This window comes from Cynocephalus volans, chromosome 8, assembly GCF_027409185.1.
Source record: "Cynocephalus volans isolate mCynVol1 chromosome 8, mCynVol1.pri, whole genome shotgun sequence".
In the NCBI taxonomy this organism is placed as follows: domain Eukaryota; kingdom Metazoa; phylum Chordata; class Mammalia; order Dermoptera; family Cynocephalidae; genus Cynocephalus; species Cynocephalus volans.
In genome coordinates this window covers 60,735,569-60,761,972 of record NC_084467.1, presented here as the reverse complement: position 1 = coordinate 60,761,972, position 26,404 = coordinate 60,735,569, and the positions used below count along the sequence as shown (strand labels likewise).

The window sequence follows — 26,404 nt, the reverse complement described above, 5'->3', positions numbered from 1 at the left end:
TACATGTATTATGTCACTTGATTTTGGAAAAACTCTATGAAGCAAGCATTATTATTATCCCCCTTTTACCCATGAGGAAGGATATCGAAGGTTAGGTAGTTTAAAGTAGTTGCTTAAATCGAGGTCAAATGGCTGGTAAGCACCTGAGCTAGGTTTTGAACTCGGAAAGTCTGATTTCTACTTTTTTATAATGGAAGCCTATAAAAAGAGTTCCTCCCTCTAGCTCCTTAAATTCTCTAGGGAAAAAAAATACTCTTGCCAAAAAGAAAAACATTATTAAGGGAGGAAGGAAGGAAGGAGCAATTTCATTACTCACCAATAATCACAACATTATAGCCATGATTACTTTTTTAGTCTAGCTTGGAGGTTGTTAGATATAAATGAACGAGGCATGACTTACTACCTGTTGTGAGTGCTGTAGTATGCTGTAGGTCTTCTTTATCAGGCCAGGGCACCCTCCCACCCTTTGCCAGAGAACTGTCCTCAGTTGACTGGGGCTTTTCACCAGGGAAGTTACCCCTGCCTCAACCCTCAACTTCCCTGCCCCTCCCCATCTCCAGTCCATAATTAGTAACTGAATAATAGAATAATACAAGGCTGTGAAAGGCATCCCTTTTATCCCCAGCTGTGCAGCACATTCATTTCAGGGACCTCCCCCTGAGGAGCAGGCCAAGGTTAGACTTTGCTCAGTTCTTTCATTCAAAATGAAATAAAACCTATATAAATAAGATATATGTCCAGCATACATTATAGTCACCACACTATTCTCTTTCCCAACTAGAAACTAGAGTTTTTGTTTTGATGCCTTGATCACATAGTAACAACTCTTGTCATTTCGAGAAAGTGGCTTGCTAATCTGTTTAAGAATCCTCTATGCTAGACTAAGAATAGTGCACTAGAACAAAGAAAAGAAAAGGTCAGAAGACCAGGGTTCTGGCTCCGGCTCTGCCACTTTTTACTAGCTGAGTGATGTAGAAAGGTCACATGACCACTAGAGCCTTCCTTTCTTCCTCTGTAGAAGAGGAATTCTACTTGTCCCTTCTAATTCAACAGGTAGATGTGAACAACGGAGCTGGTAAATTAAAAAAAAAAAATCAAGCCTGATTTTTTTTTCTAATTGAAGAAACTGAAATGTAAAGTACTATAAAAATAATAATGAAGTCAGAAGTCTCTAATTCCCAGTGCTATGCAATATGTGTTCTGTTAGAGGCCCACTGTTCAAAAGACCAGGAATGTTTGCAATATCTGACTTTTCTCAATGGAACAGATTTAAATTGATTTTGCAAGCAGTAAGTCAACATCGAGTCAGATGTGTTTATTAAAAGAAGAAATACAGCAATCCTTTCTTCAAATAGTCAATTTCTATCCCAAAAGCAATTATATTTTTTATCGCACTTATATTTTTCTAAGTAAGTTCGTTGTTGTATTCTGAAGAAAATGAAATCGGGGTTTCTTTTGTTGTGGAATTGGAAATTCTTCTTTTTTATTACTTCTCTTTGGACAATTCCTAAAAGAAGTTTCCTTATTTTAAATAATACCTTCATTATTCATTGATGACTTTTGGTTTAATCATGTGAACCACCTTTTAAAAAATTTCTTTTAATATTCCCTCCTAAGAGATTTGTTATGAAGCATTTGTGTTCCTTTTGTGTTTTAAAAGTCCGTTAAAGGCTTTAGTTTTTTTTTCTTGAAATTTTCTTCAGGTCCACCTAAGTAATTAAGCAATCATATTATTTTCACTTTATAAAAATATTTTTAAGATGAAAATCTTAATAATATAAAGATTTCCATTTTTATGCAAAATAAAATAGTTCCAGGTTGTTTCCTGGCTCCTCTATGGAGGCTACTCTGTTATTTAAAAAGACGTCTTAATTTTTTAAGAAAATATTCCACGTTTCATTGTTACTTTCTTACTTACCCCTTACATATCACAGCTGGTAGTCTTTGGCACAATATTCCAAAATAATGGACCATCTTATCCATCTTACCTATAATAGATTTAACTGAAAAACTAAAAGAAAATGTACTACAAGGACACTGAGAAGAGTAGGTTTCTTTTCTTTTACCATGTAATTTAAAAGTAGCAGAAAGTCAGCTATGAACAAGCTCTCAGGTACAAATACTGAGCAAACTGAGTCACAAGCAAAAGAAATGTTTGTTATACTTCACTGTCGTCATAAGGTTTTCTCTTAAATGTCATCTAGCTGAATAAAATACAAACATGATGCTGTGTGCCTACTCAAGATTGTACCCACTGGCTGTGGTGTGAGATATTAATCTATTAGAATTTCAACAGTGAATATAGTGAACACAAGGCTTAGAATGGAATTTTGCATAATGTGCCCTATAAAGCAACTCAGTGAAAATAGTATCCTGGAAGCCTGACCTTTCCTAACCTGACCAAAATGTGGCTGTCCAGTTACGTTCCCCTCTACAAAGCCAGGTACCATGAAGGGGATGGAGGGCCGGGTTCACTGTGTTTAAACACTGAATCATCATCTGTGTAAATTATGTTAATGGAGGGAGGCAAGTTTGAAGATAACCAAAAGCTGTGGGTGAACTTCATAAACCCTAATAAACCTAATAAACTTCTCAGGCAGTGAGGAACATTGTCTAGAATGTGTCTATAATAGTTAATTTTATGTGTCAACTGTGGTGCTCAATTGTTTGGTCAAACACCAGTCTAATGATGCTGTAAAGGTATTTTTTTAGATGTCATTAATGCTTCAAAGTAGACTTTGAGTGAAAGAGATTAGCCTCTATAATGTGGGTAGGTATCATCCCATCAGTTGAAGGTCTTAACAGCAAAGACTGAGGTTTCCAGAAGAAAAGGCAATTCATCCTTAAAACTGCGACACAGAATCTCTGCCTGTATTTCCAGCTTGCTGGTCTGCCCTGTGGATTTCAGACTCAAGACTATCTTCGGCTAACCGGCTTGCCCCACAAATTTCAGACTTGCCACCTCCCAAAAGCCATTCTTTAAAATAAATTTCTTCTCTCTCTCTCAAAATGCTGCTGCCTCTAGAGACAGAATTTCCACACTTTATAATTCAGAATGTGGACAATACATAGGAGTGTGTTCTTATGTATTCATTCTCCTCCTACTTAACGCTATTAATTACCAGGTTCTATGATGTTCTTCTTTTGACTGAAACAGATGGTGATAACAAAATGTAATATATACTATAAGAGAAAATATATTACTATAGTATATATAGTACATATACTATAAGATGTGATATATACTATAAGCCTTTAGTACAAAAACAATGTTAAAAATGTAATTATTTAGCTATGGCTTATTGATGATATAACATGCTGACCATGCACTTTAACTATAAAAAGTTCTAAGTATATCTTCCTTTTTTTGAATGATGCAGCAAATAAAATATTTATTTCTCATATGCAATATAGATGAGCTAAGGTCACTTAGCAACTTAACTGTTTAATCTGCTAACTTGGTGTTTGTATTCATTAGCAATTCCAAGTGATTAATCTATCATTCTCTTGCAAGTGTCAAAAATATGATGTGGAGAAAGTCTCTTCAACTATTACTCGCCTCAACAAATTTACTACTTCAGTATAAAAAGCAGTATTTCTCTGAATAAAAGTGGTCTTTTACCTGCCATGTATAGAATTTATAACTAATCTACAAACACTAAGATTTAGGAATAATAGTTATTTAACTGAATTTGTAAAAATGAACATAAGAGGCTGAGAACTCTAAGAGCAGTAACTGGGAATTAAAAGAATACAGGAATACAGGTTAATGTCATCATAATAAAGGAATATCACAATGGGATTCATTTGATAATTAGATTTTTTTTTTTTTTAAATAATAAGTATAACCTTAAAAGAGTAAAATTTCACAGTAGACTTTCAAATATTTGATTTTTGGCTTGTGGTAATTAAGTGTAAACCATTGCTTTATACGATCCCTTCAACAATAGGAAAAAAAATCACATTTGATTTAAGAACATTCATTAAAGAATTTAAATTCTTCACAAAAGATCAAAAATGAATTACCATTATATTGCAAACATGACCAAAATAAATCTTAGTCTGAATAAAAAGAATATGATCCCCCAAAGCAGCACAAATCCCACCTCCTTCAGAGGCAAATGTATAGCAGATTAACAAAAAGGTATCACCATAATCGACGTGTCAATTACAGTAAGATATACAGAAAACGGCCCTTAACAGGGAAGATCCCTAGATTAGTTGTGAAAGGTAATAAGGTGCCTTAAAATTTTCACTTGAAAATTCCACAAAGGCTTGTTAATTGTCCATTCAATTATTCAGAAGATTTGATCTCAGGAAGCAGCTTCTAATTGCAGTTCTGGAACGCTAGTTGCCACTTCCACTTGGAGAGTGCTATATTAACAGAGCACCAGAAAAACAAGTTATTAAACCTGTAGGCAAATCTTCACCTCCTCAAGAAGTCTTTTCTGAATGCTACCACCCTTTAAATCTGCACTTTGAGTGACTTCTCTGCACATTTATACACCTTGCCTATTGCACAAAGGATAAAAAACCTTTAGAGTTCACAGTGAGGCCATTCTTTGTAAATACAGTGACCCCATCCCCAAGATTAAACATACACATGTACACATACACACACACACACACGCACATGCGCACACAAATAATAAGACTTACTGCTGCCTTCAAAGCTTGATCTAGATCTTCCAGTAGGTCTTTCTCATCCTCTAAGCCCACAGAGAGTCGAATCAGTGTATCACTAATTCCAAGGACATCTCTGTCATTCTTAGGCACTGATGAGTGAGTCATGATTGCCCTGGAAGAAGATGCAAGCAAATTTTTGATCCCTATATTGTGTCAGTGGAGGCATATTTCTGTCTCACAAGTTGCAATTACCTTCATATTTTTTCTGCTCCAAGTATCAAATTTTTCATATCTCTATAATTTTTCACAGGTAAAAAAAATGAAAAATTATGAAGCTTATCTCTTCTAGTCATGATTTTAAGTGAAAACCAGTATTTTCTTATCTTGTTTATACCACTGTAAGGAATACTCAATCCAGTCACTGAAGGCACCTGTCAAGCACCCGCATGCTGGAGGGAAAAGCATAGCTTCCAGCACGTGGATTTGAACACCTGCCTGAATGAAGCTTTGGCCAGAAGTCATATACACCATAACCAACCTGCTGGACAGCTACTTATAACAGGCCTCTTGGGCCAAGAGCCTGACAGAATTACTTCCCTCTGGATCAACAGATCAATCTGGAACTGGGCCTTCTGAGGCAGATCAGAGAAAGACAACCTAAGACCACCAGTAGCAACCACTGAGCATCAGTAATTCCAGCATATAACCCATGACATAGAGACCTTGACGGATTTTCCAAACTATCTAGCAACTTGTCATCATCAACAACATGTGTAAAGAAAGGTAAAGCACCTATTATGTTTCAGGTACTATAGTAAGAATTGGGAAACCAAAAAGAATAAGGTATTTTCTTTAACCTAGATAACAAAGCAGGAGCTAAAGACTATGACAATTCACAAAACAGAATAGTTTACAGCGAATGCCAAATAAATTTGGACAAAAGGACTGCCAGAGGTTGGAGGAGGGAGAAATCTCTGCGGGCTGAGGCATAATGGAGGAGAGATGTATAGTCTTACCTAACCCAAATAAGGATGCTGCCACCAACACCTTTCCTTCCCCTGTGCACCACCAGCAAAATCAGAGCCCACCTGCTTTCTCCTGTCTCATTTCAGGACCATGGAAAGAAAATCTCAGCTGTGGTCTGAGTAACTGGGTAACTTCTTCTATTGCTCTAACGAAGTTTTTACAGCACACAAACATCATCCTTAAAATGTTCTGCCCTGGCAAGCTCTTAATTCCTTAAAAGAGAGTACACATGGAAAAACAAGAACTTTGTCTTCAGAGACTAATAGAATTGGGTATGAAGCTTAGCCCCTCCATATACTGGCTGTGTGGCCTTGAAAAGTTGGTTACCTGTCCTCAGTGACCATTTCCTTATCTGAAATAATAGCATCCACTGTGTGCTTACCATGAGGCAGGTACTCTACTGGGTGATTTATGTGCATTAATTCATTTTTTAAAAAAATTGGATACAAAACCTATCTTAAAAGTTTGTCACAGGCATTAATTGAAGGAACATATATGTAAAGCATACTTACAAGTACCTGGAATGTAGAAGATGCCCAGTAAAAAACAATACTTCATAGTAGCAATTAACACTTCTTGGGTACTTAGTATGAACCAAGGAATTAGCTTAGGGATTTTTTTTCCTGTGTTTTCACAACAATCCTAAGAGCTAGGTACAGTGTTATCCACATTTTACAATTGAGGAAATTGAGAAAGAGGATAAGTAATCTTTCTAAGGTCACAGAGTTAATACATGTTGTTAGGCTGGGAGACTAACCCAGCACATGTTGGCTCCACTTCCTCCCTTCCTCATTGCAATGCTGCACTAGTTGCAGCATAGGAGGGAGACACAGAATGAAGGTTTGATAGAATAGACAAGCCGTGATCTAAATTCACTCATTTCACTGGCATCAGGGTTACAGCCTAAGGACAAGGAAACTTTAAACTATATTCCTAACTAAATCAGAAGAGGTCTATTTTTAAGAAGAGAGACTTAAAGTAAGATACATTTCATTACTATGAGAAATAAACCCAACTCACATGTTGAGTGTGCCCTCTTGTGCATGCAGACTTACTAGCAGACTTCTTCTTGAAAAACTAACAAAAAGCTATCTGTGTTACATGAATTATTTCAAATCATTATTTAGGAATCATATTTTTTTTTTAACTTTGTGAGACTGCCTGACATTCCCCATAACTGCAAACTACTATGAGAAGGCAGGAAATATGCCTAGATTTTAGAAATCCCTGATATACCTCAACACAATGCTTCCAGTACATAGTTATTCCATAAATGTTTATAAAAATTAGAACACAGAAACACACCACGTGCATTTGGTACAGCTGAAAATTAAGGTAATATTGTAGACTTACCCCTGCAATAATTATAATATGTGGTCACAGCTTCATACAATAAAGGCAAGATATAGCTCAGGAATGCTTGGTGGGACAGGTAATCAATAAATGATAATCATTACTTTAATTATTAATCCCATTTTATGGATGGAAAGATTTGAAGCTTAATGGTTAAGTAATTGGGGGAAGCAGGTATCAAATCTACATCTAGGCTCCTTTTACCTCCTCTCACTACTTCTGATGCAAAGTCTCAAGAGTAAAGTTGGTAACATTCATGTGTGACAATTGAGTAAATCAACTAACCATTCTAGAACTTTGTTTCCTTGTCTATAAAATAAGCCTTTGGACTGAATGATCTTAGGCTGCTTCCTCTTCTAATACCCTCTGATGCTTTGAAAAATTAGACAAATTGATTGGGTCAGATAGTGAAGGGCCTGGATTTATCTTGCAGGTGACATGGAGCCATTAAAGGTTTACCCCACAGAGAAAAGAAAATAAATGGATTTGACAGTATCTAGTAGGGCTCTTCTCCAACAAACCAGGGGGTGGAGGAGTTTCATCAGACATATTCTCTATTTCCCAAGGAGCCTTGAAAACATCTTTTCCAGAACAAAGTCTGCAACCTTTCTTCCAAGGCCAAGTCAGGCCCTGAGTTAGAGGTCAGAGACCCTAGAAAACAATTACTGCTGGAATCTTCTGTAGGCAGAACAGGTAAAGAAACACCTAAAGGACACAGCTCACTGATAAGTAGCCCATCATTCAATTTTATCAGAGTCTCCATCCTGATTGGGTAACAGTCCATTCTAGTCAGTAAATGCCATGCTATTCTTACTGTTAAATATCTTGAATTATTATTGATTTTATCATACTCCTTTTACAAATAGTCATTAAAGCCAACATCAAATTTAAAATACTAAGCAAAACAGAAATATACTTACGGAAGCTCAGCAAGACTTTCAAATCCTCCCAAACTCTCAGCCAGAGTAAATAACTATAGCAACGAAAACATAAATTTAGATCTTCCAGTAAAATAAAAATACTAAATTCTAAAAATAAAACTTTTTAATAAAATGGCCCTGGCACAGGGGATGGAGATTGGTGGTAATTATGAAGGAACTAAATTATTAAGCAAAACACTCAAAGAAAAAAATGAGAATAAAGTCTGTAAAAACAATTTCACTAATTAGACATATTATTTTTAAACTCTTAAAAAATTAAAAGCTGGGGATTGGCCAGTTATCTCAGTTGGTTAGAGCATGATGCTGATAATGCTAATGTTCAGGGTTCAACCCCCCTATACCAGCCAGCCACCAAAAAAGAAAAAAAAAATTAAAAGCTGATCAAAGAGAATCTCCTATGTCTTCCTAATTTGGCCCTATACTTAAGTAATACTTAACATGAGCTCTAAAACATCAAAATTATTACATTTAAGACCTAGCTCTGTGGTTATACTTTAAATAAAAATCTCTAAATGTCTACCAAGTTATACATAGTTACTTGCTAATATGCATCACTTATTAAATCAATAAATCCATTTAACTCCCTCCTGGAGCAAAAACAAACAAACAAACAAACAAAAAAACCTGTTTTCATAATATTAGAGTGTCATAGAATTTTACTAATGTTTTAAAAATTACTCATAACTGTATCAAATCAGATGTATATTACTAACTTTCTGATTTTAAAAGTGGACAAATTTGAGACACAGGAGGGCTTTGACTAATCTGGCAGCATTCTATTCATTAGATCTATAAAGCATTTAAACTTCAAAGCCTACTACATGAGCTCAGTGGTAAGCCCAGTATATGGAGTTCCATAGGCCTCTCGCTCAGGACCCCTGAGAGCCTCCTGCCTTTGTGAAAATTAGACAAAAGCATTCCCTTCCCTTAACCCAAGCAAATGCAGCCTTGGAGGTACAGGGTTTGGAAGACATTCATAGGATAGATTTCAGAACAGCCTTTGTGCTATGCACTAACTGCACACAACTTTGAGGTTTAACATAATACTTCATTTGAAAAAGGGGTTCACTTCTAAATAAATTTGGAAACCAATGCATTAGAACATTCTGTCCCTCTCAAACTGACAGTAATGTGTGGAGAGTTAAGTCAATGAACATATTCAGATGTCCACTACTGTGCCATTGGTTAAGTCATTTCGTGACAAAGAGGTTTACAGGTGTGACCTACAGGTACAGAAACATTATCTGGGTTGGGAGGAAGTGAGAGATTATGAACTGCTATAAATAGGTCTTACCTCTACAATTTCAAAACCTATTTTGAAAGTTTACCTTCAGGTTCTTGAGGAAAGTCTCAGCATGCTGAAGAGTGCCCTTAACATAAAAAGTGACCATCCCTGGGCAACCTGTGCATTGACGCTTTGCCAACTCATGCTGTGGATGAGAGGGCAGTCCTGTAATCATAAGGTATAATAAAAGTCTTATTTTAGAGAAAAAACATGTCATTTTGGGGGGAAAAAATTTTACTATTAACTTAAGGAAACTGCAAATAAACCTAATAATGAGTTTTACACCACGTTCATATCTGACTACTGTTTCTGGCCCCTGTCTATCTCCAGCTTCATACTGACTCATTGTTTCTATTCTCTCCATGCTCTAGCCACACCAGCTTGTCATTCCCTTTCATTTCAGGACCTGTGCACATGCTGTCCCTTTAACCTGGAATATTCTCTTTGGTGTCCCCTCTCCCCATTGTTAATTATACTCCTCTGTAATTTCTTGCTTAACATCTGTCTTATCTACAAGACTACCTCTATGAGGGCTAATCCACTTCTTTTGTTAATATATAATTGAATCCCAGTTCCTAGTACAAAGCCTGGCCCAGAGTTGGCAATTAATAAGCATTTGTTGAAATAAATCTAAAAACAAAAAAAAAATAAAATGCCTCGTCCATACTCTTTAAACAAATTCTAATTATTCTTCAAAGCACTGCTCAAAACTCTTCTCCCTCCCTCCATTCAAAACATACAACAGTCAACAACTCTTTACCTTGACTACATACAGGGCATCTAATCTCATATATATTTCTGCCTTGGTTTATCGAAATTCTTTGAGGAATGGGGCCAGTCTTAATTCTCCAGCACTACATGGCTAGATACCTCAAAAGGATCTTTAAAAAAACTACTTAAGACCACCACAGTTTAAAAGACTGGTAAAATAAATTCAAAGACTAACATGTAAGTCTGTGAATTCCACATGAGCATTTCTAGATGCTGGGATTCAAAAAGGAAGTAAGAGCTTCAGGAAAATTCTGGCACCTAAGTATCAACTCTCAACTCAGGACACACCTCTCACAGATTAAAGTTAGAGCTAATGCTGAATAGCAGACTGATAAGATTATAAACAAATCAACTGAAAAGTACAATCTTGCAATTTAGAATAGGTATACAGAAGCCTTCAAGCTGAAGACCATCACAGGAACATCAAATTTATGGGACTCGTTTCCTGACACCCAAGCCTCCACGAGACGACAGGCAACACAGGCCAGTGACCATGAATACCTTCTTTCCACCAGACCCACCACAGAGCCTGACACACAGCAGTGTTCAGTAATAAAAAGTATATGAAAGCACTTAACTTACAGATAAACAGGATACTCAGGATAACCCTTTGTTGGGAAAATGGAACAATTTGGTCAGGCTCCCCTCACCTGGGAGCCGTTTCAGGGTGGTTCAGTCAGCACTGTGTTTGTGGGTGGAGTGAGTGTGCCCGCACGGCACCGCTTTGGCTGGTGTTTACTGCCTTGGGTGCCCACCCTGTGTGGCCATGTTTTTCCAGACCTTCAGCTTCCAAGGACCGTGTGGCCAGTTCCCTAGCTCATAGACCTGTGTGAAGTGGTCTGGTGACCCAGCCCGGCATGGAGGGGTCTGGTGACCGAGCCTGGCGTGTGAAGGGTTTGTGACCCAGTCTGTGAAAGGGTTTGAGGGGTCTGGGAGCTCCAGACCCAGCCCTAGCTCAACCATCGGCCCAGTCGGTGCAGGATTACTGGCAGGTAAAAGCCGCAACAACTAGCATGATCACCTGGCTTTACTACTGGAGTCATGAACAGGATTAAGAGCTAGACAATTTGCACTGTGAGGATTCCGAGCCTTGCAGTAGTTTTGTCATAGCCAGACACCCTTAAAATCCTACTATAAGCATATCTGCTTAGATATTAACATACCAGGATAAATAACCTTTTCTACCCGAGGGTGAGATTCCAGGAACTGGGCAACTGCCATTCCATTTTTGAAATGCTTCTCCATTCGGACCTGTAGAGTCTTCAGACCTCGATTGCAGAGGTAACAGTCAATAGGAGATGGAACTGCTCCAAGAGCTGCAAAATGAACACAACTTGGGTTAGTTTGAAGGCAGAGTGAGGCCCAGAAAATTCTTTCCTCTCTTTTTCATTATATTGACTCTGAGATGCTAGATACAAAGCTCAATGTTTGAGTTTTAGAGGGGAAATGAATATATCAAATTAGAAGCATGAAATGAAGCATAAAATATGCTTTAAATGTGTTTTAAAAACAGAGGAGAAATGTGCTTTAAAAACAGAGGAGAAATAAATGTCCTGAAAACAAAATAAAAATACAATGACATGAATAGTCCTTTCTATAATTTCAATGAAATGACAAACTGCGCATAGTTTAACCCTGCATTCCTTTGAAAAAGTACTACAATATACAGAGAAAAATAGCAGGTCAACTCCTATTATTACTGAATATTCCACCAACATTTTATTTAGCTTTTGTCTAAAGTGCCTGAGATTTCTCATGCCTCTAGGATACACACACCTCATTCCTACTTTTTATAAATGAAAGGACGTTTATCAAGCAATAAGCTTTGGTTTCCCTCTTCAGTGCCCACTTCTGTTACTATAATACCTATTTCCTAGAAGAACATTTTTTTTTTTTTTTGTGACTGGTAAGGGGATCGGAACCCTAGGCTTAGTGTCGCCTGCACCATGCTCAGCCAGTGAGTGCACTGGCCATCCCTATATACGATCCAAACCTGCGGCCTTGGCGCTCCCAGCACCGCACTTTCCCGAGTGAGCCACGGGTTCGGCCCCTAGAAGAACATTTTTAATCCTAATCATGTTTGCATCTTATCTGTCAAATGGCAATGGTTAAATCTTCATCCATATTTGAAATAAAATAAACAATATGAACAGAAAATGATGTTCAGACATCTCTTGAAAAATGTAACTTTATATCTTAAATGCTATTTGAAATTAACCACCATTCCAGATATAAAAGGTACAGTATACAAAAACCCTCATTTCAAATGTCTTTTTAAAAAAGAAAAAATCCATTAATTCTTAAAACTAAAAATTCACTTGGGCTTTACCAAATTATGATTTAAATTAACATGGATATGATTACTACTTGTGTCATGTCGTAAAGCCCTGCTACGGTATAACTAATATTTTTATAACTCAATTTTTCTTCTTTCCTCTACAAATCAGAATTTCCCCCTATATTTCTCATTTCTTCATAAATTATTAGAATGCTATCACTTCACAACATTTAGTGGAAATGCAATATCAAATATAGTCACTGAGTCCATAAGAGAGAATCCAGACTTGTTAATACTTACAGTTTTGCAAGAAACGAAGCCTAGTATGGAGGCTTTCAGAATTAACAGACACTAAGCCCATTACAACATCACTGTGACCTAAAACAAAATAAAAACATTTAAGTTAAAAACAATTTGTGTTTATTCTTCATTTTATAATTTCTAAAATGTAACTTTCACTCAAAAAACACTCAGAGAAAAGGCCCTATTAAGTAAGTTTAACTAAACTTTATTCAACTGGACAGTAGCAAAAGCTATACCAAGAACAATAAAATAAAAATTACATAAAAACTAAATATTTCTTTTAAGCAGTCAGCAGGATAAAAGCAATCTTTTATAGTAAATTTTAATCCTCATATATCATGAGCACAGTTTTGTCTACTATAAATGAAATCCCATATTTAAGTGAAGTATAATTTTTTTACTGTTTTTACTACATGAGTTACAGAAAAAAACCTAACTAATACTAGAAGAAAAAAGATCAAAATGTCAAACCCTACGCTATTTTCATTTATCCATCAAACATTCAAAGCGTAGACTGTGCATATCTTACCATTCATGTATTTTGTTGCGGAATACATACAAATATCAGCTCCCAGAGCTAAAGGCCGCTGAAAGAAACAAAAGTTGTTTTTTTTTAAATTTTAAATGAGAAATCATGTAAAAATATGCTTCATTACTTGCCTATTTGGAATTTTAAATTCCATTCCCATTCTAATCAATACAAACTTTGCAAAAAATACGTACATCTTAAAGTTTTCTGTGATCTCTGATATTATCTTGCCTTTAAAGGCCTTCCTCTCACCAAATAAGAATATGAAGTACTGGACCCAGTATTCAATCTGAAGGCACAAGTTTCATGGAAATAGCATATGAACTCAGGCCAATAGGTCTCCTGAACTTGTTTCTTTGTAGCAGTTGCTAACCGGCCGCTAAATTTACTACCTACAGCAGAGACACTGGCATTTTATGACTCATTAAAAACATAAAATAGTTGAAAAACTTTCAGCAACTTTTATATCAAGTAAATGTAAACTAATCTGCTTAGATTTTTAATCACTTAAACCTTATGAAGTATGCTGTGATTATTCACAATTGGTTTGTCATGATCTTGACTCCTAATTACTTTTATTATACTAGTTTTGCCAAGGATAAAGTCACTTATAAAGAAACTCATTTGGATCGTTTTCTCCCATGAATTTTCCTGTAAATTAGTCCTTCAGTCGTAAAAATGTCTTTGTTTTCAGTGAAAGTTAAAGTTATAATCAACTTATCCACTTAACAGTATATTATCAATATCTTTCCATTTACATTTTAACATAGAAGAGTGTGTGTTTTGACCTCACCAGAATTGTTCAGTCTTTGGAAAATATTAGTGTAACTGGATATAAGACCTTTTCATTTAGTGTTTTTCAAAAATAGAATGATTTAAGTAAGGTATTGCCTAAAAGCACTCTTTACGTATGTGTTTGCTCATCTCTACAGTGAGAGGGTCAAAGAAGGTCTTTAAGGTCTCTTTCAGTGCTAACAGTCTGCAACCTCTATGGCCAAACAAGAAGGAAAAATAAAAACCAATAAGTAACAGCAGTGGATCACACATGTGCCAAGTACCATGCTAAATGTTTTACATAACTCGCAGAAGCACAGTACAAAATAATTTACCTAACTCAATAAAATTAATAATTGATGGATCTCGTACAGCTGAGGAAAAGGAATCAAGAAAAATGAGATAGATCACTCAGATTAAAAAGCAGGTAGAGCCAGGACTCATACCCAGACTACCTGACTCCTGAGGCACTCTCTGAAATTCTGTGCCAATATGTCCATTATTCCTTTTGTGAGACTTACAGAAGATCCAGAAGACAAAAGCCAGGGAAGAAGGAGAACATTTTCAGTTTTCATGAGGGTAAGACAATGAGAGGACATTTTCAGGAGGAGATGGCTTTGTGGAGCCAATATATGTGGCTGCCAAGGGGTGATACAATTCTGATTAATTCAACTGGGATGAACCCAAGTTGAAATGAAGCAAATCTCAACCCTCAGCATGAGGAACGTCATGTGGGCTACAGAAAGGTAGAAAAACTGGAGCTATTTAATGATGGTAATAGGAGAAAGAGGGCCAGGCCTGATGAGTAACCTGGGCAGGGCCAGGCTAAAAAATTCATGCAATCTTTTTGGGAATACACAGGACTCACTGTGACTCACCTAACGTGATCCTATGCTATATTAACTAGCCTAATGTATGTGGCATATGAGTTAAGAAGGTGGGAAAAAGAAGCCAAGAATGAAAATCACTTGGGTCAACAGATTGTGCCAAGAGATTTTCATTTGGAAACAGACTGCTTTACCTGATACAAGTAGAAGCCAAGGATATATCAAGGTAGATGGACCATGAAGCTCTCTGAACGCAATATAGCCAGGAAGTGTGTTTCATGAAAGGAAAATAAAACACGGTAATGTCTTCGAATAAAATGGCAGGAGGTGAAGAACAGGTTTATCCAAACTGCCCAGGGAGTTGGCCAGTCACATGGAGGCAGCAGCCTAGGTCAACTTCAGGGAACCATAACAGAATGAGGTGAATATAAACAAGGTAAACAATTGGACTTGTAAATATCTGCCTAATTGAAGAGCTGAGAAAATGAGCTAGGTTTCAGGAACCTTGTGGAATAAAAATGAATTACAGGAAGTGTACTAAGTATGACAACGTACAAGTAGGCAGAAAAGAGCAAGAAAAAGGTAGCTTTTAACAAAGAAGGGAAACAGAGTTAGGTTACTCAGAGGTAATGGAGGGAGAACACGTGGGAAACAGGCAGACAAGAAGTCAACTATGAAGAGATCACAAGACGATCTACCAAAAGGAGTAAAAAAGAGGAAGAACCTAGAAAAAAATGGACATGAAAGGAAAGGAATGGAGGATGTATGGAAGTGTTGGACTCTAGGGGAGATAAGTACAGAGGTATAGGTAGGAAAAGAGACAGGTTAAAGGAAGCTGCTATGGTCTGAATGTTCGTGTCCCCTGCAAATTCCTATGTTGAAACCTAATCACCAATGGGATGGTATTAGGTAGTGGGGACTTTTGAGAGGTGATTAGGTCATGACGGCAGAGTTCTCATGAACGGGATTAGTGCCCTTATAAAAGAGGCCCCAGAGAGCTGCCTTCCACCACGTGAGGACACAATGAGAAGGTGCTATGAATCAGAAATCAGACTCTCACCAGACACCAAATCTGCTGGCACCTTGATCTCAGACTTCCCAGTCTCCAAAACTATGAAAAATAAATTTCTGTTATAAGCTACCCACTTGAGGATATTTTACTATAGCAGCCCAAACAGACTAAGAAAGGAGCACTATAAATATGTGGATACTTCAAAAAGCTCATGAAAATATAGAATTAAAAGATAATATGAGTCTTTCCATGAACTTTCTGAAGTACCCTCATAATTAAAGCTATAATGTAAAACATATGAAGTAGAAATCATAATACCAATAAGTTAAAGAAGCAGAGGGCTAGGAATAGTCTATGGGGTGCTGAGGGAAGAAAAACTAGAAAGAAAGAAGAGAAATGGAGAAATACTATGTGTGTCATACCGAAATGTTATTGAGTATAGCTTTTTCTTTTACTCGAAAGGTTAGCCAGTTAAAAAAGTTTTACATATATTAAAAAGTTTTATGAATATTATAGGTTAGCCAGGTAATAAAAGGTAACCTATAATATATATAAAAATACATAAGAGTGACTGAAAAATCATATGACTGCTTTTTAACCAGCACATAAAGATTGAAGTCCCTACTATGTGTAAGGCATTGGCAGATAACAATCACATAAAGGCCATCTCTTCAGAGATTTTACACATCCTAGGAGAACTTGAAAGCTCTAATTGAGACAACAGTTAAAAACCACAATGTACCATACAAGATACTAACATAGGTTTGAAAAGACATTAACTCATGGTAGAAAAGATCCAAATTTAGTTCTTTGTCTAATCAATAATTAAGATTAGATTTCTTGAGTTTGATCATGACTGTAATGTAAACAAATCTTTCCTTTCCTAATTACAAATATCTGTGTGGTCTACTAATTCTGACAAAAAAAAGCTTATTTTCATTTACCTGGAAATATGCTGACATAAAAGTGTTATCCACAACCAAAATAATATCTCCGTGTTTATGGACAGTATGTGCACAGGCCTCAATGTCAATCATCTTCAAGCAAGGATTTGTGGGGGTTTCAGTCCAAACAAGCTAAAATAATTCAGTAAATAACAATAGTTTGTAAAAATTTACTTCACAAACTTACATCTCATATGTGGTAACAATCTGGAAGGCTACATTACATAATGGAAATGCATGGACGATAAGGTTGGAAGGTCCAAATCTGGATCCTAGCCTCTCCTACAAATTTCTAAGAAAGCTAAGTAACTTACCTTTCATATTCCTCAAATGCTTCCTCTGTATAATGGTGTTGGTAATATTTATCTTATAGAGTTGATGTAAGGATCAAATGAGACAATGTACTTAAAAGCAAAAGAGTGCTAAAGTTAATTCTTGTAATTATTTTTCCATAGAAAAGAGGATGTATTCCAAAGACATAGTTCAGTGTTTGGAAATTTTGTTCTCAAAGATAAATAACAGATTGTGTAAGAATACATCCCAGAATTTTCATTAAAAAGAATTATCCCTATGATATAAAAGGCCAAAAATGCCTTTTATATCAATTTAAATAATATCAGATGCTCTAGAAAATATAAAATAATACCTAGAACTTGAAGAAAGCATGGGCTTTAGACTGAGGGAGAGAAGTGATGCTCACAGCAGAAAACCTGGTTATGGCTTACTTAAGAAAGAGACAATATGATAGGTCTCTGTATATCCCAAAATTCATCACAATTCAGGCACACAAGGATGCTCGATAGTTGAGAAGTCCAAAGAAAAGAAGAAAATTCTGTTTGTTGAACAAGATACCACTGTACTGAAATACATTATCTACAGATTTATTTATTTACATATTTTTATTTTTATTTATTTATTTATTTTTTGATGGCTGTCCAGTACAGGGGACCTTTATTTTTAAAAGGACTAGTGATTCTTTTTAAAAATTACTTATTACTTAAATGGGGCAAGAAATCTGGTTTAATATTCTTCCTACTCTAGAGTTTTACTACAGAAAAGATAAGGTGGTTAAAATAATACATATTCTATAAAAATCTTTAATTATTTAAAGAATCTATAAAAATAATTTCTGTGTAAGAATGTATTATTCCTACTTACAAAAAATTTAAATAAAAATTTTAAATAAGTAGATAAATATAAAGTATGTTTTACATGGACTTAAAAATTCTACTTTAAATGACAACAAGCCTGATATTTCAGGGAGAGAAATATATTCATTCAAGTCAGTAAAAAGCCACTATATCAAGTTCTGTTGACAAGACTTAACATACTTACAATTTGCTTTCCTCCCTTCAAAAGACTCAAACCAGCTATTTTAAGGTCTTCTCTCCCATGTAAGATAAACAAGTTTCTTTGAAAACAAACCTTAATCACCAAAAGCTCACCCCTGTGTTAATCTGCAAAGTAATTATTTGTAGGAGAAAAGATTTTCGTTTTTTAGCATTCACTGCAGCATAATCTTGGGTACAATTCTAACCTTTTAATCATTAGCAAAAAGTTGGAAAAGGCTGACTTATAAAAGACACTAATCCTTCTTTTACCCATGCAGAATTTAAATGAGGTTCCAAGAAAGAATATCACATATGCCATTCACTCAGGCACAAAACACCTTCCGGCGGCATGCAAGCTTCCCAGGCTGATAGAGGATAAAGACTGCTTGTGGCCCATTCTCTACTTCTATTACTTGCAGCAGTATCCCTTAGAGCCCTGAGAAAGCCACTGTGTGCAGCATTTTGGGGTTTGGCAAGCTTCCTTTTCTATAATCCAATCTCTGTGATGACTTCTGTTACCAATATTAGCTTGGTAATGCAATTAAGAATTGTGTATTCTTGCACAGACATTTTTTTAACATTTAACCGTGTATTTAGGTATCGTATTAAGCATTTCATATTTATTATCTCATTTAATTCTCACAACCACCTTTCTTTAAAGCAGGTATAATTATCCTCATTTTGCAAATGAAGAAATTGAGACTTTGGTAAAACAATTTGCCCAAGATAACATAACAACTATCATACAGAATTAGAATTTGAAGTCCTCTCCAGAATTTGTGTACCTGACCATTATGCTATAATACAATAGAGATACCAGGCCTATCCTAATCTTGCTGATGTTCCTAACAGCTTCATTAAAATTTGTTACTCCGATAAAATTTGTTACTTCAGTAAAATTTGTTTACTCTTTAGTAAACAGAAATAATAAAAACAAACATCATAGCAAAAATGGACAAAATTGAAAATTAACTGAGTTACCTTGGTTTCTGGTGTAATTGCTGCCTCTAGCAACTTGGTTTTGGAACAATCAACAAAAGAAATCTTTAATCCAAATTCAGCTGCCACCTTCCTGAAGTACCTGTTCGTACCTGAGGCAGAAGAGAATCAGATAAAATGGAAAGAACATTGTATTAAGAAATGTTCATTCCTTATACATATAAACACTTTAAAAATACAAGGAATTCTCAATCATCAGTAAAAATGCAACTAAAAGCAATTCTAGTTAGGTTAAATAGTTTGGCCATCCAACATAGGAAAGAATAATAAGATTTGGACTTTAAGTGAAAGGATCAAGAGGAAAACATAAAACACACTTAACATCCACAAGAAGTGGCATGAAGTGGAAAATGTTTCTCAAAACATCCAATTTTTATTTTTCAACATTAAGTGGCATGCTCCCTGAAACATCAATATCTTTTTTTAAAATTTCTTTCTAGTACTCAAATCTAAAATAAATGAACCAATGTTGATAAAATGTTCACAATAAATATTCAATATTTTTTTTCTGCTGCCACTTTTATTTTATAACTTTTCAATCTGATTATACTTTGATAGAATTGGTTACTATTCTTTATGCTTTCTCAATCTTTTTGTTATGTGCCGCTGAAAGATTTAATAAGATAAAATAAGACAATGTAAATCAAACTACTAGATTTTTTTTTTTTTTTTTTTTTTGACCAGTAAGGGGATCGCAACCCTCGGCAAGGTGTGGTCTGCACCACGCTCAGCCAGTGAGCGCACCAACCATCCCTATATAGGATCCGATTGGCGCCACCGGCACCGCACTCTCCCGAGTGAGCCACAGGGCCGGCCCAAACTATTAGATTTTTAAGTAAAAGGAGATTAATCATTCAACTTAGAATAATTTCTTTTATAAACACTGTTTCAGATTTGATTTTTACATATGCAAATTTAAGTGAAAAATTGCTATTACTGATAGTCAACAAGAAAAATACTCTGTGATCAAAGGTAAACTGATTTTTGATGTTATAGAGACTGACTCTAGGTAATATAAGACTGAAAAAGAATGCCAAGAATTATTAAAAATCAACAACAGTTCTCAGGATTTTGTACCTATGTTTGTCAGGAGGGTTTTATAGCACATTATAAAAGTAATCGAAGGTTTCAGGTTTCTATAATTTCAATTCAATAAACTATAATAAGGACCTAAGATAAAATACAAAGCACTCTGCAAATTTCTGAAGGGTAAAATTATTACTAAGAGTGAGTCCCTTCCTTCAAGGAACTCAGAGATTTAACTTTTTATTCAGACTGGAGAGAGATAAAATGATAATAATATTCTAGAAGTCACATTTTAATTATTTGGAAGCATTTGAAATATATATGCACATTTTACAAAATTCTTTGCTGTTGTTTTGAACACAAAGATCAGTCTTGCTTAAAGATGAAGGCAAGCCTGTCTACTCCCCACTCACCACTTTAAATAGCATTTAAACTCTTTGGAATGGAAGTTCTTAAATTTGGATCCATGGATGGGCTTCAAGGAGTCAATCTGTGAGACCCCTAAAATTAAAATGCTAAGTACTGGATGTAGTCTTAAGAACATTTGCTGGAGGGAAAGTGTCCATAGCTTTCAAAAGATTTTCAAAAGTTTCCAAAAGAAACATAAAAGAGGGGAGAGATGGATGAGAGTTCAGCTCTTTGAGAGTTCATCTTCATTGCAGGTAAAAAATTTTAAATTACACTAGAACACATTCTTTCTAAACATTATTTTCTCTAGACCAGAATATGTATGAAAGTTGATCAAGTCCTACATTCTCATTCCAGCAGCTTAAATAAAATTCTTATTAAACAGTCTTTCTTATAAACAGTGCCAGAGCATGGACCCTAAGTGTTTATGCTTCTCCTTTGCCAAGTCTGAGCCAGCATGGAAGTGCCCATCACACCTTTAAAAGATAATAAATAATCAATAATAGTGGCAACATTGTTAATATAATTCAGGGCTCACTTTACTAACTTTAAAATACCAGTTGACATGGTATGAATAAGAGGGGTCACCTACCTCCATATACATCATCCATACAAATAATGTGGTCCCCTGCTTTTAAAAGATGGGTAATAGTCACAGTGGCTGCTAAACCCGAAGCAAAAGCCAAATCTAAAATAAAAATCAAGTTACAGTAAGCCAAAAAGTCAGATCTATAACTTAAAAAACACCTACAGTATCTACATGCATTACTTTATGTCCCCTTTCTGCTGATAGGACAGCCTTCATTGCTGAGTCACCAGAGGTCCCCTGATTAACACCATTACAAAATCTCCCTTTCTCCTTCAAGAACAAAGTATCTTTAAAGTAAAGATTTTTTTTTAAGTATCTTTAAAGTTAAAAATATATGATGTGAGCAGATACTTTGTGTTACATCAGTTATGCCTTGGTTATAACATTTCTCTGAAACATTTCAAGGAAATAACTCTTTACAAACATCTGAAATAAAGGGTCTATTGCCAATTAAATTACAGTTCTAAAACATCATACTGAAAGAATTTCAAACTTGAGGAATAGAGCTAAGATATGATTTATTCCTTAATAATATGGATATGCAATTCAGCAAATATTTTAACAAGACTCAAAATCAGACCTGAAATGTGTCTAATAAATTTAATGATGATGTAAGCTTTAGTCTTATTTTCTTTCCCTTTTTTTTTTTTTTTTTTTGGTGGCTGGCCAGTATGGGGATCAAACCCTGGCCCTTAGTGTTATCACACGTTGCTCTAACCAACTCAGCTAACTGGCCAGCCACTTAGACTCTTATTTTCTATTAACTATTCTGCCCTTATTTAGTACCATTTATATATGTAAAAACAACAAGAAGATGATTTAACTGCAATCTACTCCCTTCAAGAAAAAAAAAAAGGTTCAGAGAATTAATCCCTTATATCTGCGAGCACATTATCACGGGTTACCGGCTACTGTAAACGTCCATTGGTGCCATTGTCGCCACTGTCAGGCACAAATTATCAGGTGAATGAACCAGAGTATAAGAAACTTATTCTCATAGGTAGTGTTATATAATAGTTAATTTTAATCTATTTATACTGATAGCTTCAGATGAAGAGTGTATTCACATGAATACTAAATAGTAAATGTCGACATTCTGCTTCTCTTCATATTTATCTCCATCTGATGATTACGCATATTTATCTCCATCTGATCATTACGCATATGCATATTATACACCGACTGAGAGACCATGGGCAAAGAATTCAATGTCTTAGTAAAATAAGAGTTTTGAACTAGCAAATCTTTCTCTCCAGTTCTACAGACTGTGCCTCTAATGATTTTCTCTATACATTTAAAAATGAATTGTACACTTTACAAACTTTGAAATGGAAATTACTTACTATACTTAGCTCCATCCAGTGCTGCCACTGCTTTTTCCAAGCAATTCCTAGTGGGATTTCCAGAACGGCTATATTCAAAACCCTGAAGAAGAGAAGTTAGAGTTCATCCTAAGAGATTTAAGTTTACCAGAGTCCAAACATAGATATCTCTATAGCTACAGGTTCATCCTACCATAATGATTTGCTATTATTTAGTCATGATATGTCTTGCCATTAGACAGTAGTGTGACAGTGTTGTGGCTGTAGTGGTGTGGAGAGGTTCTGAAGTCACCCAAACTGGATTGGAATTCTGTATCTACCTCTTAGGAGCTATGTGCCAACAGGTAAAATGAAAATAAAATACAGATGTCTAGCTCACAAAATTTTTGAGTGGATAAAATGTGATAATATATAAGTTCACTGCATATTTCCTGGCTCATGCTAACTACTACATAAATAGCAGTTTTTATTAGTAGTATTGTTGCAATATTAGATTCACTTTACCCATTATTCTGGAGACATTAGGAAAAGGGAATTATGTGAGCCAACAGAGTAAAGCTAATTCTAACCTGTATTTTATTTTCTAAGAAATAAGTGATGCAAGTTCTATTTAGCATGTTACAGGAAACTCTGAACAGATCTTACAAATGTTCAGACTTCAGACCTTGGCTTTACAAAAGTGACAAAAAAGAGAGAGTAACTCTTAGCAAAGAAGCTCCACACAGTACTTTTTTTAAAATTTGCATTATGCTCCCTTATACACATGGCATCATACAAGATGCATTTATCCAGTCATTGTATTTAATCCTCATGACCTGCTTTGAGGAAAGAAAAGCCAAATGTTATAGTACATAGGGAGTGTCAGGGCCACAATTCAAACCTAGAATTTGAAAGTTGATTCAAAGTCCTGTAATTGTCTCCTTCTGCCTCATATAACACATAACAAAACAACACCGCTCTTTATACTTGTTTCTGATTCAAGAGCTTCAAGTACTAATATTAATCATTTTTAAAAGCATTGGTGCTTTGTTTCCTCGTTTTTGACAAACCCTATATTTTACAGGGTTGCAGGATATCTTCACCACTCCCCTCCACCACCTCCTTACCATGACCTGCAGCTGTACCTGCCAGACAGGAAAAAATGCTTAGATTCATATGCACGTTGCCACATAAAGGTACCCATGTTTCCGTTAATATTCACTGAAAATATTTAACTTTGTGGTGGGAAAAGAATCATAGTTCAGTGGCAAATTACCTCACCCACTTAATGGCTTTCCAAATGGAACTGGAGAATTAGATCTCACTCAGCACCTCAACTTCCCTTTAATGCTCTTAACTGATTTTACAGGTATTAAGCAGAGTCTTGTGGATTTAACCACCCCTGCCAACTTTCTGAAACACTTAATTCTTAATATCATACCTAAATGGTTAACTTTTGTACTAAGTTCCAAAGCTTGGGCAGCCCCACATTCACTAAACCCTACACCAGGAACAAAGTGCATGCCTAGAAGACTTGTGTACAAATCTTGATTCCAAAATACAGTAGCTAGGAGTATTCTAAACCAGTTGTAGAAATGCCCTCAGAATTCTACCTCACAAATCAAAGAGCTAAGTCTATAAGGATTTTCTTTAACTTACATAACACACAGAGGTGGTTTTCAAAGCATAATCAAGGTTTTGGACCTACAAAGTTTATTAAACTAACTTCTTCTGAACCTCAGCAACTTTTAAATACTTCAAGATCCATCAAGTATGCCACCAAAAGGAAGAAAGCTAACTATATAGTTAAAAAAGAGGACTCTTTCACAGGATTTACAGGACATTTATGTATACTCTGGGTCATTTCATTTTCTATAAAAAGTACAGTCAGCCCTCCATATCCATCAGTTCCTTATCCATGAATTTAACCAAATGCAGATTGAAAATATTTGGAAAAAAAAATGGGTGGTTCCATCAGTACTGAGCATGTACACACTTTTTTCGTGTCATTATTCCCTAAACAATATAGTATAACAACTATTTACATAACATTTACATTGTAATAAGAATTATAAGTAATCCAGGGATGATTTAAAGTATACAGAAGAAGATTTTATATAAGGGACTTGGCATCCCTGGATTTTGGTATCTGAGAGGAGTCCTGGAACCAATCCCCCAGTGATACTGAGGGACAACTTTATATTATTCCTGTCTTGCCCTCTGAACTGGTTATTTTGAGGATCAAGTGGAAATAGTGTAAATGAGAACACTGCGAAATACCAAACTACCATTGAGAAATTATTAGGTACCATATAGTTTTACATACATCTAAACAACTTATGTGGTAGGTACTATTACTATCCTCATTTATTCAGGATCAACCTGAGGCTAGGATAGATTAAGTAACTTGCTCAAAGTCACCCAGCTCAGAAGAGGTTGTGTCAGAATTCAACCCAGGTCCTTTGACTGTATGACTTGTGCTCTTAATCACTAAGCAACACTGCTTAAATGATGCAATGGGTTAAATCATTACTAACATTATTGGAGTACAGCACAGTGCGGTCTGGAGCCTAGGAGTAGGGTTCTATGAGCAGAGTTTGAAACCCAGCTCCAGCACTTACTAGTCTTAGGCTAGTTACTTAACAAACCTAAATCTCAGCTATTTCATCAGAAAAAATGAGAATTTAGTTCACACTAGGGATTTTGCTAAGATATGAGACAATACAGATAATATACATGGCATACATATATGTATGTATTTGGCACATAGTAGGTACTCAATAACTATTAACTTAATACAGCTACTGGAAAGCATTTTGGTTCTAGGCCAGTTATCACACCCTTAATTTTTTTCAGCCTTACTATCTTTAAAATTTTGTTGCTGAAGGTAATTCAAAGAAGTTATGACTCTCAGCTTTGAATTGCACATTTGCCAAAATTATACGAATTTCAGTGCAAAACTATACTGAAAGTTGGACAAACTGCTCCTTTCAGTCCAGCTTATCCAAAGAAATTTAATCACTGGACCATAGCTGTACTGCAAGGATTAAAGTGCTGAAACATCCTTTCGGGTACCTTCCTAATTTATAAGTCATTTTATAAATTACTTGCATGCCTTTTTTAATTTATAAGTCGTCTCTCTTACCGCCCAACCCTGGACCGCCCCAGACAGCCCCAGCTCACCGAGTGCTGGCCGGGCGCCCGTTGTTTGAACGTGGTGGCCAGTGAGATAGGGGGCACCAGAGCCTGGGATGTCCATTGCTCCGGATCCTGGCCCTCATGGATGGCCTGTGTGGCGAAATGTTGGAAGCTAGGCAGAAAACCACGTGGGGAGGCGTCTCTTTTCTGCATGCTGCACTGCGAAGGAAGAAGACAGGAAAACAGTGAGGTATATATTAACTAGGAAACCGGGGAGTCAGGGTTGGGGAGAGACAAGAATCGGACGAAAGGGAGCTAAAGCACGCCAACTGCGCGGACAGAGAGCGTACAAAAGCCAGGCACAGCGTCTCTCCGGCTGAGACTTTTTAGAGGGCCTGGAGGCTTGCGATCACCACGGGGCGGAGCCAGTGCGGCCCAATGAGAGAAGGCCCCGACGCGGCCTCCGCTTCTCATTGGCTCGTAGCAGAGGCGTTGCCTGGAGCGACGTCGCAACTGCCCTTCCCGGTGCTCCAAGTGAGGTGAATCCAGAGTCCGCGGGTCACGTGGTGTTGGTCCCTGCGGGCGAAATTCCAGGGTACCGACCGTAAGGAAGTTTCCTTGCTGGCTTCTGTGAGCCTCGCCGGAGTTTCTGTGACATCCGGCCAGAGGTTTGGCCGAGATTTGAAGAAAGGCTGGTTTGCTGTTGAAACCGAGTAACCTGTAAACAGACCACACAAATAGCCTCCTCTTACTGCGGCCCCTGTCCCTCCCTCTGCCCCCCCCCCTTTTGTCCTGAGGGCGGTGCTGAAAGTCGCAAGCGACAACGTGGCGATTCAGTTACGAAAACAGTAACAAGCCGCCAAATTTACAACTTGGATTCTCATTCATCACAGGCAGCCTGTCTTTTAAGGTACGCTGAGCTCTGTAATGACGCGGTGCTTCC

General features: G+C 36.4%; 1 protein-coding gene across 1 annotated transcript; it reads right to left on the bottom strand.

The window, feature by feature from the left end:
• Nucleotides 1-3,871: 3,871 nt before the first annotated feature.
• On the bottom strand, nucleotides 3,872-25,901 carry LOC134383899 (cystathionine gamma-lyase-like). The gene is made up of 13 exons (XM_063105407.1): nucleotides 25,812-25,901; nucleotides 25,507-25,680; nucleotides 22,366-22,447; nucleotides 21,026-21,121; nucleotides 18,982-19,091; nucleotides 16,670-16,801; nucleotides 13,113-13,170; nucleotides 12,581-12,658; nucleotides 11,166-11,318; nucleotides 9,275-9,396; nucleotides 7,926-7,978; nucleotides 4,660-4,798; nucleotides 3,872-4,374 (listed from the first exon to the last, which is right to left on the bottom strand). The coding sequence occupies exons 2-13, from the start codon at nucleotides 25,672-25,674 to the stop codon at nucleotides 4,348-4,350; spliced, it is 1,218 nt and encodes a 405-aa protein (XP_062961477.1). The 5' UTR covers nucleotides 25,675-25,680; nucleotides 25,812-25,901; the 3' UTR covers nucleotides 3,872-4,347.
• Between the last annotated feature and the right edge of the window lie 503 nt (nucleotides 25,902-26,404).

What these genes read in the sequence shown, in the direction of transcription:
- LOC134383899 (XM_063105407.1), bottom strand. Translation starts at nt 25,674, where the DNA reads ATGCAGAAAAGAGACGCCTCCCCACGTGGTTTTCTGCCTAGCTTCCAA. An exon ending in CGCAACAAAATACATGAATG is followed by an intron (nt 12,659 to 13,112) that starts GTAAGATATGCA and finishes ATTTTGTTTTAG; the next exon opens with GTCACAGTGATGTTGTAATG. An exon ending in AGAAAAGGTTATTTATCCTG is followed by an intron (nt 9,397 to 11,165) that starts GTATGTTAATAT and finishes TTATGATTACAG; the next exon opens with GACTGCCCTCTCATCCACAG.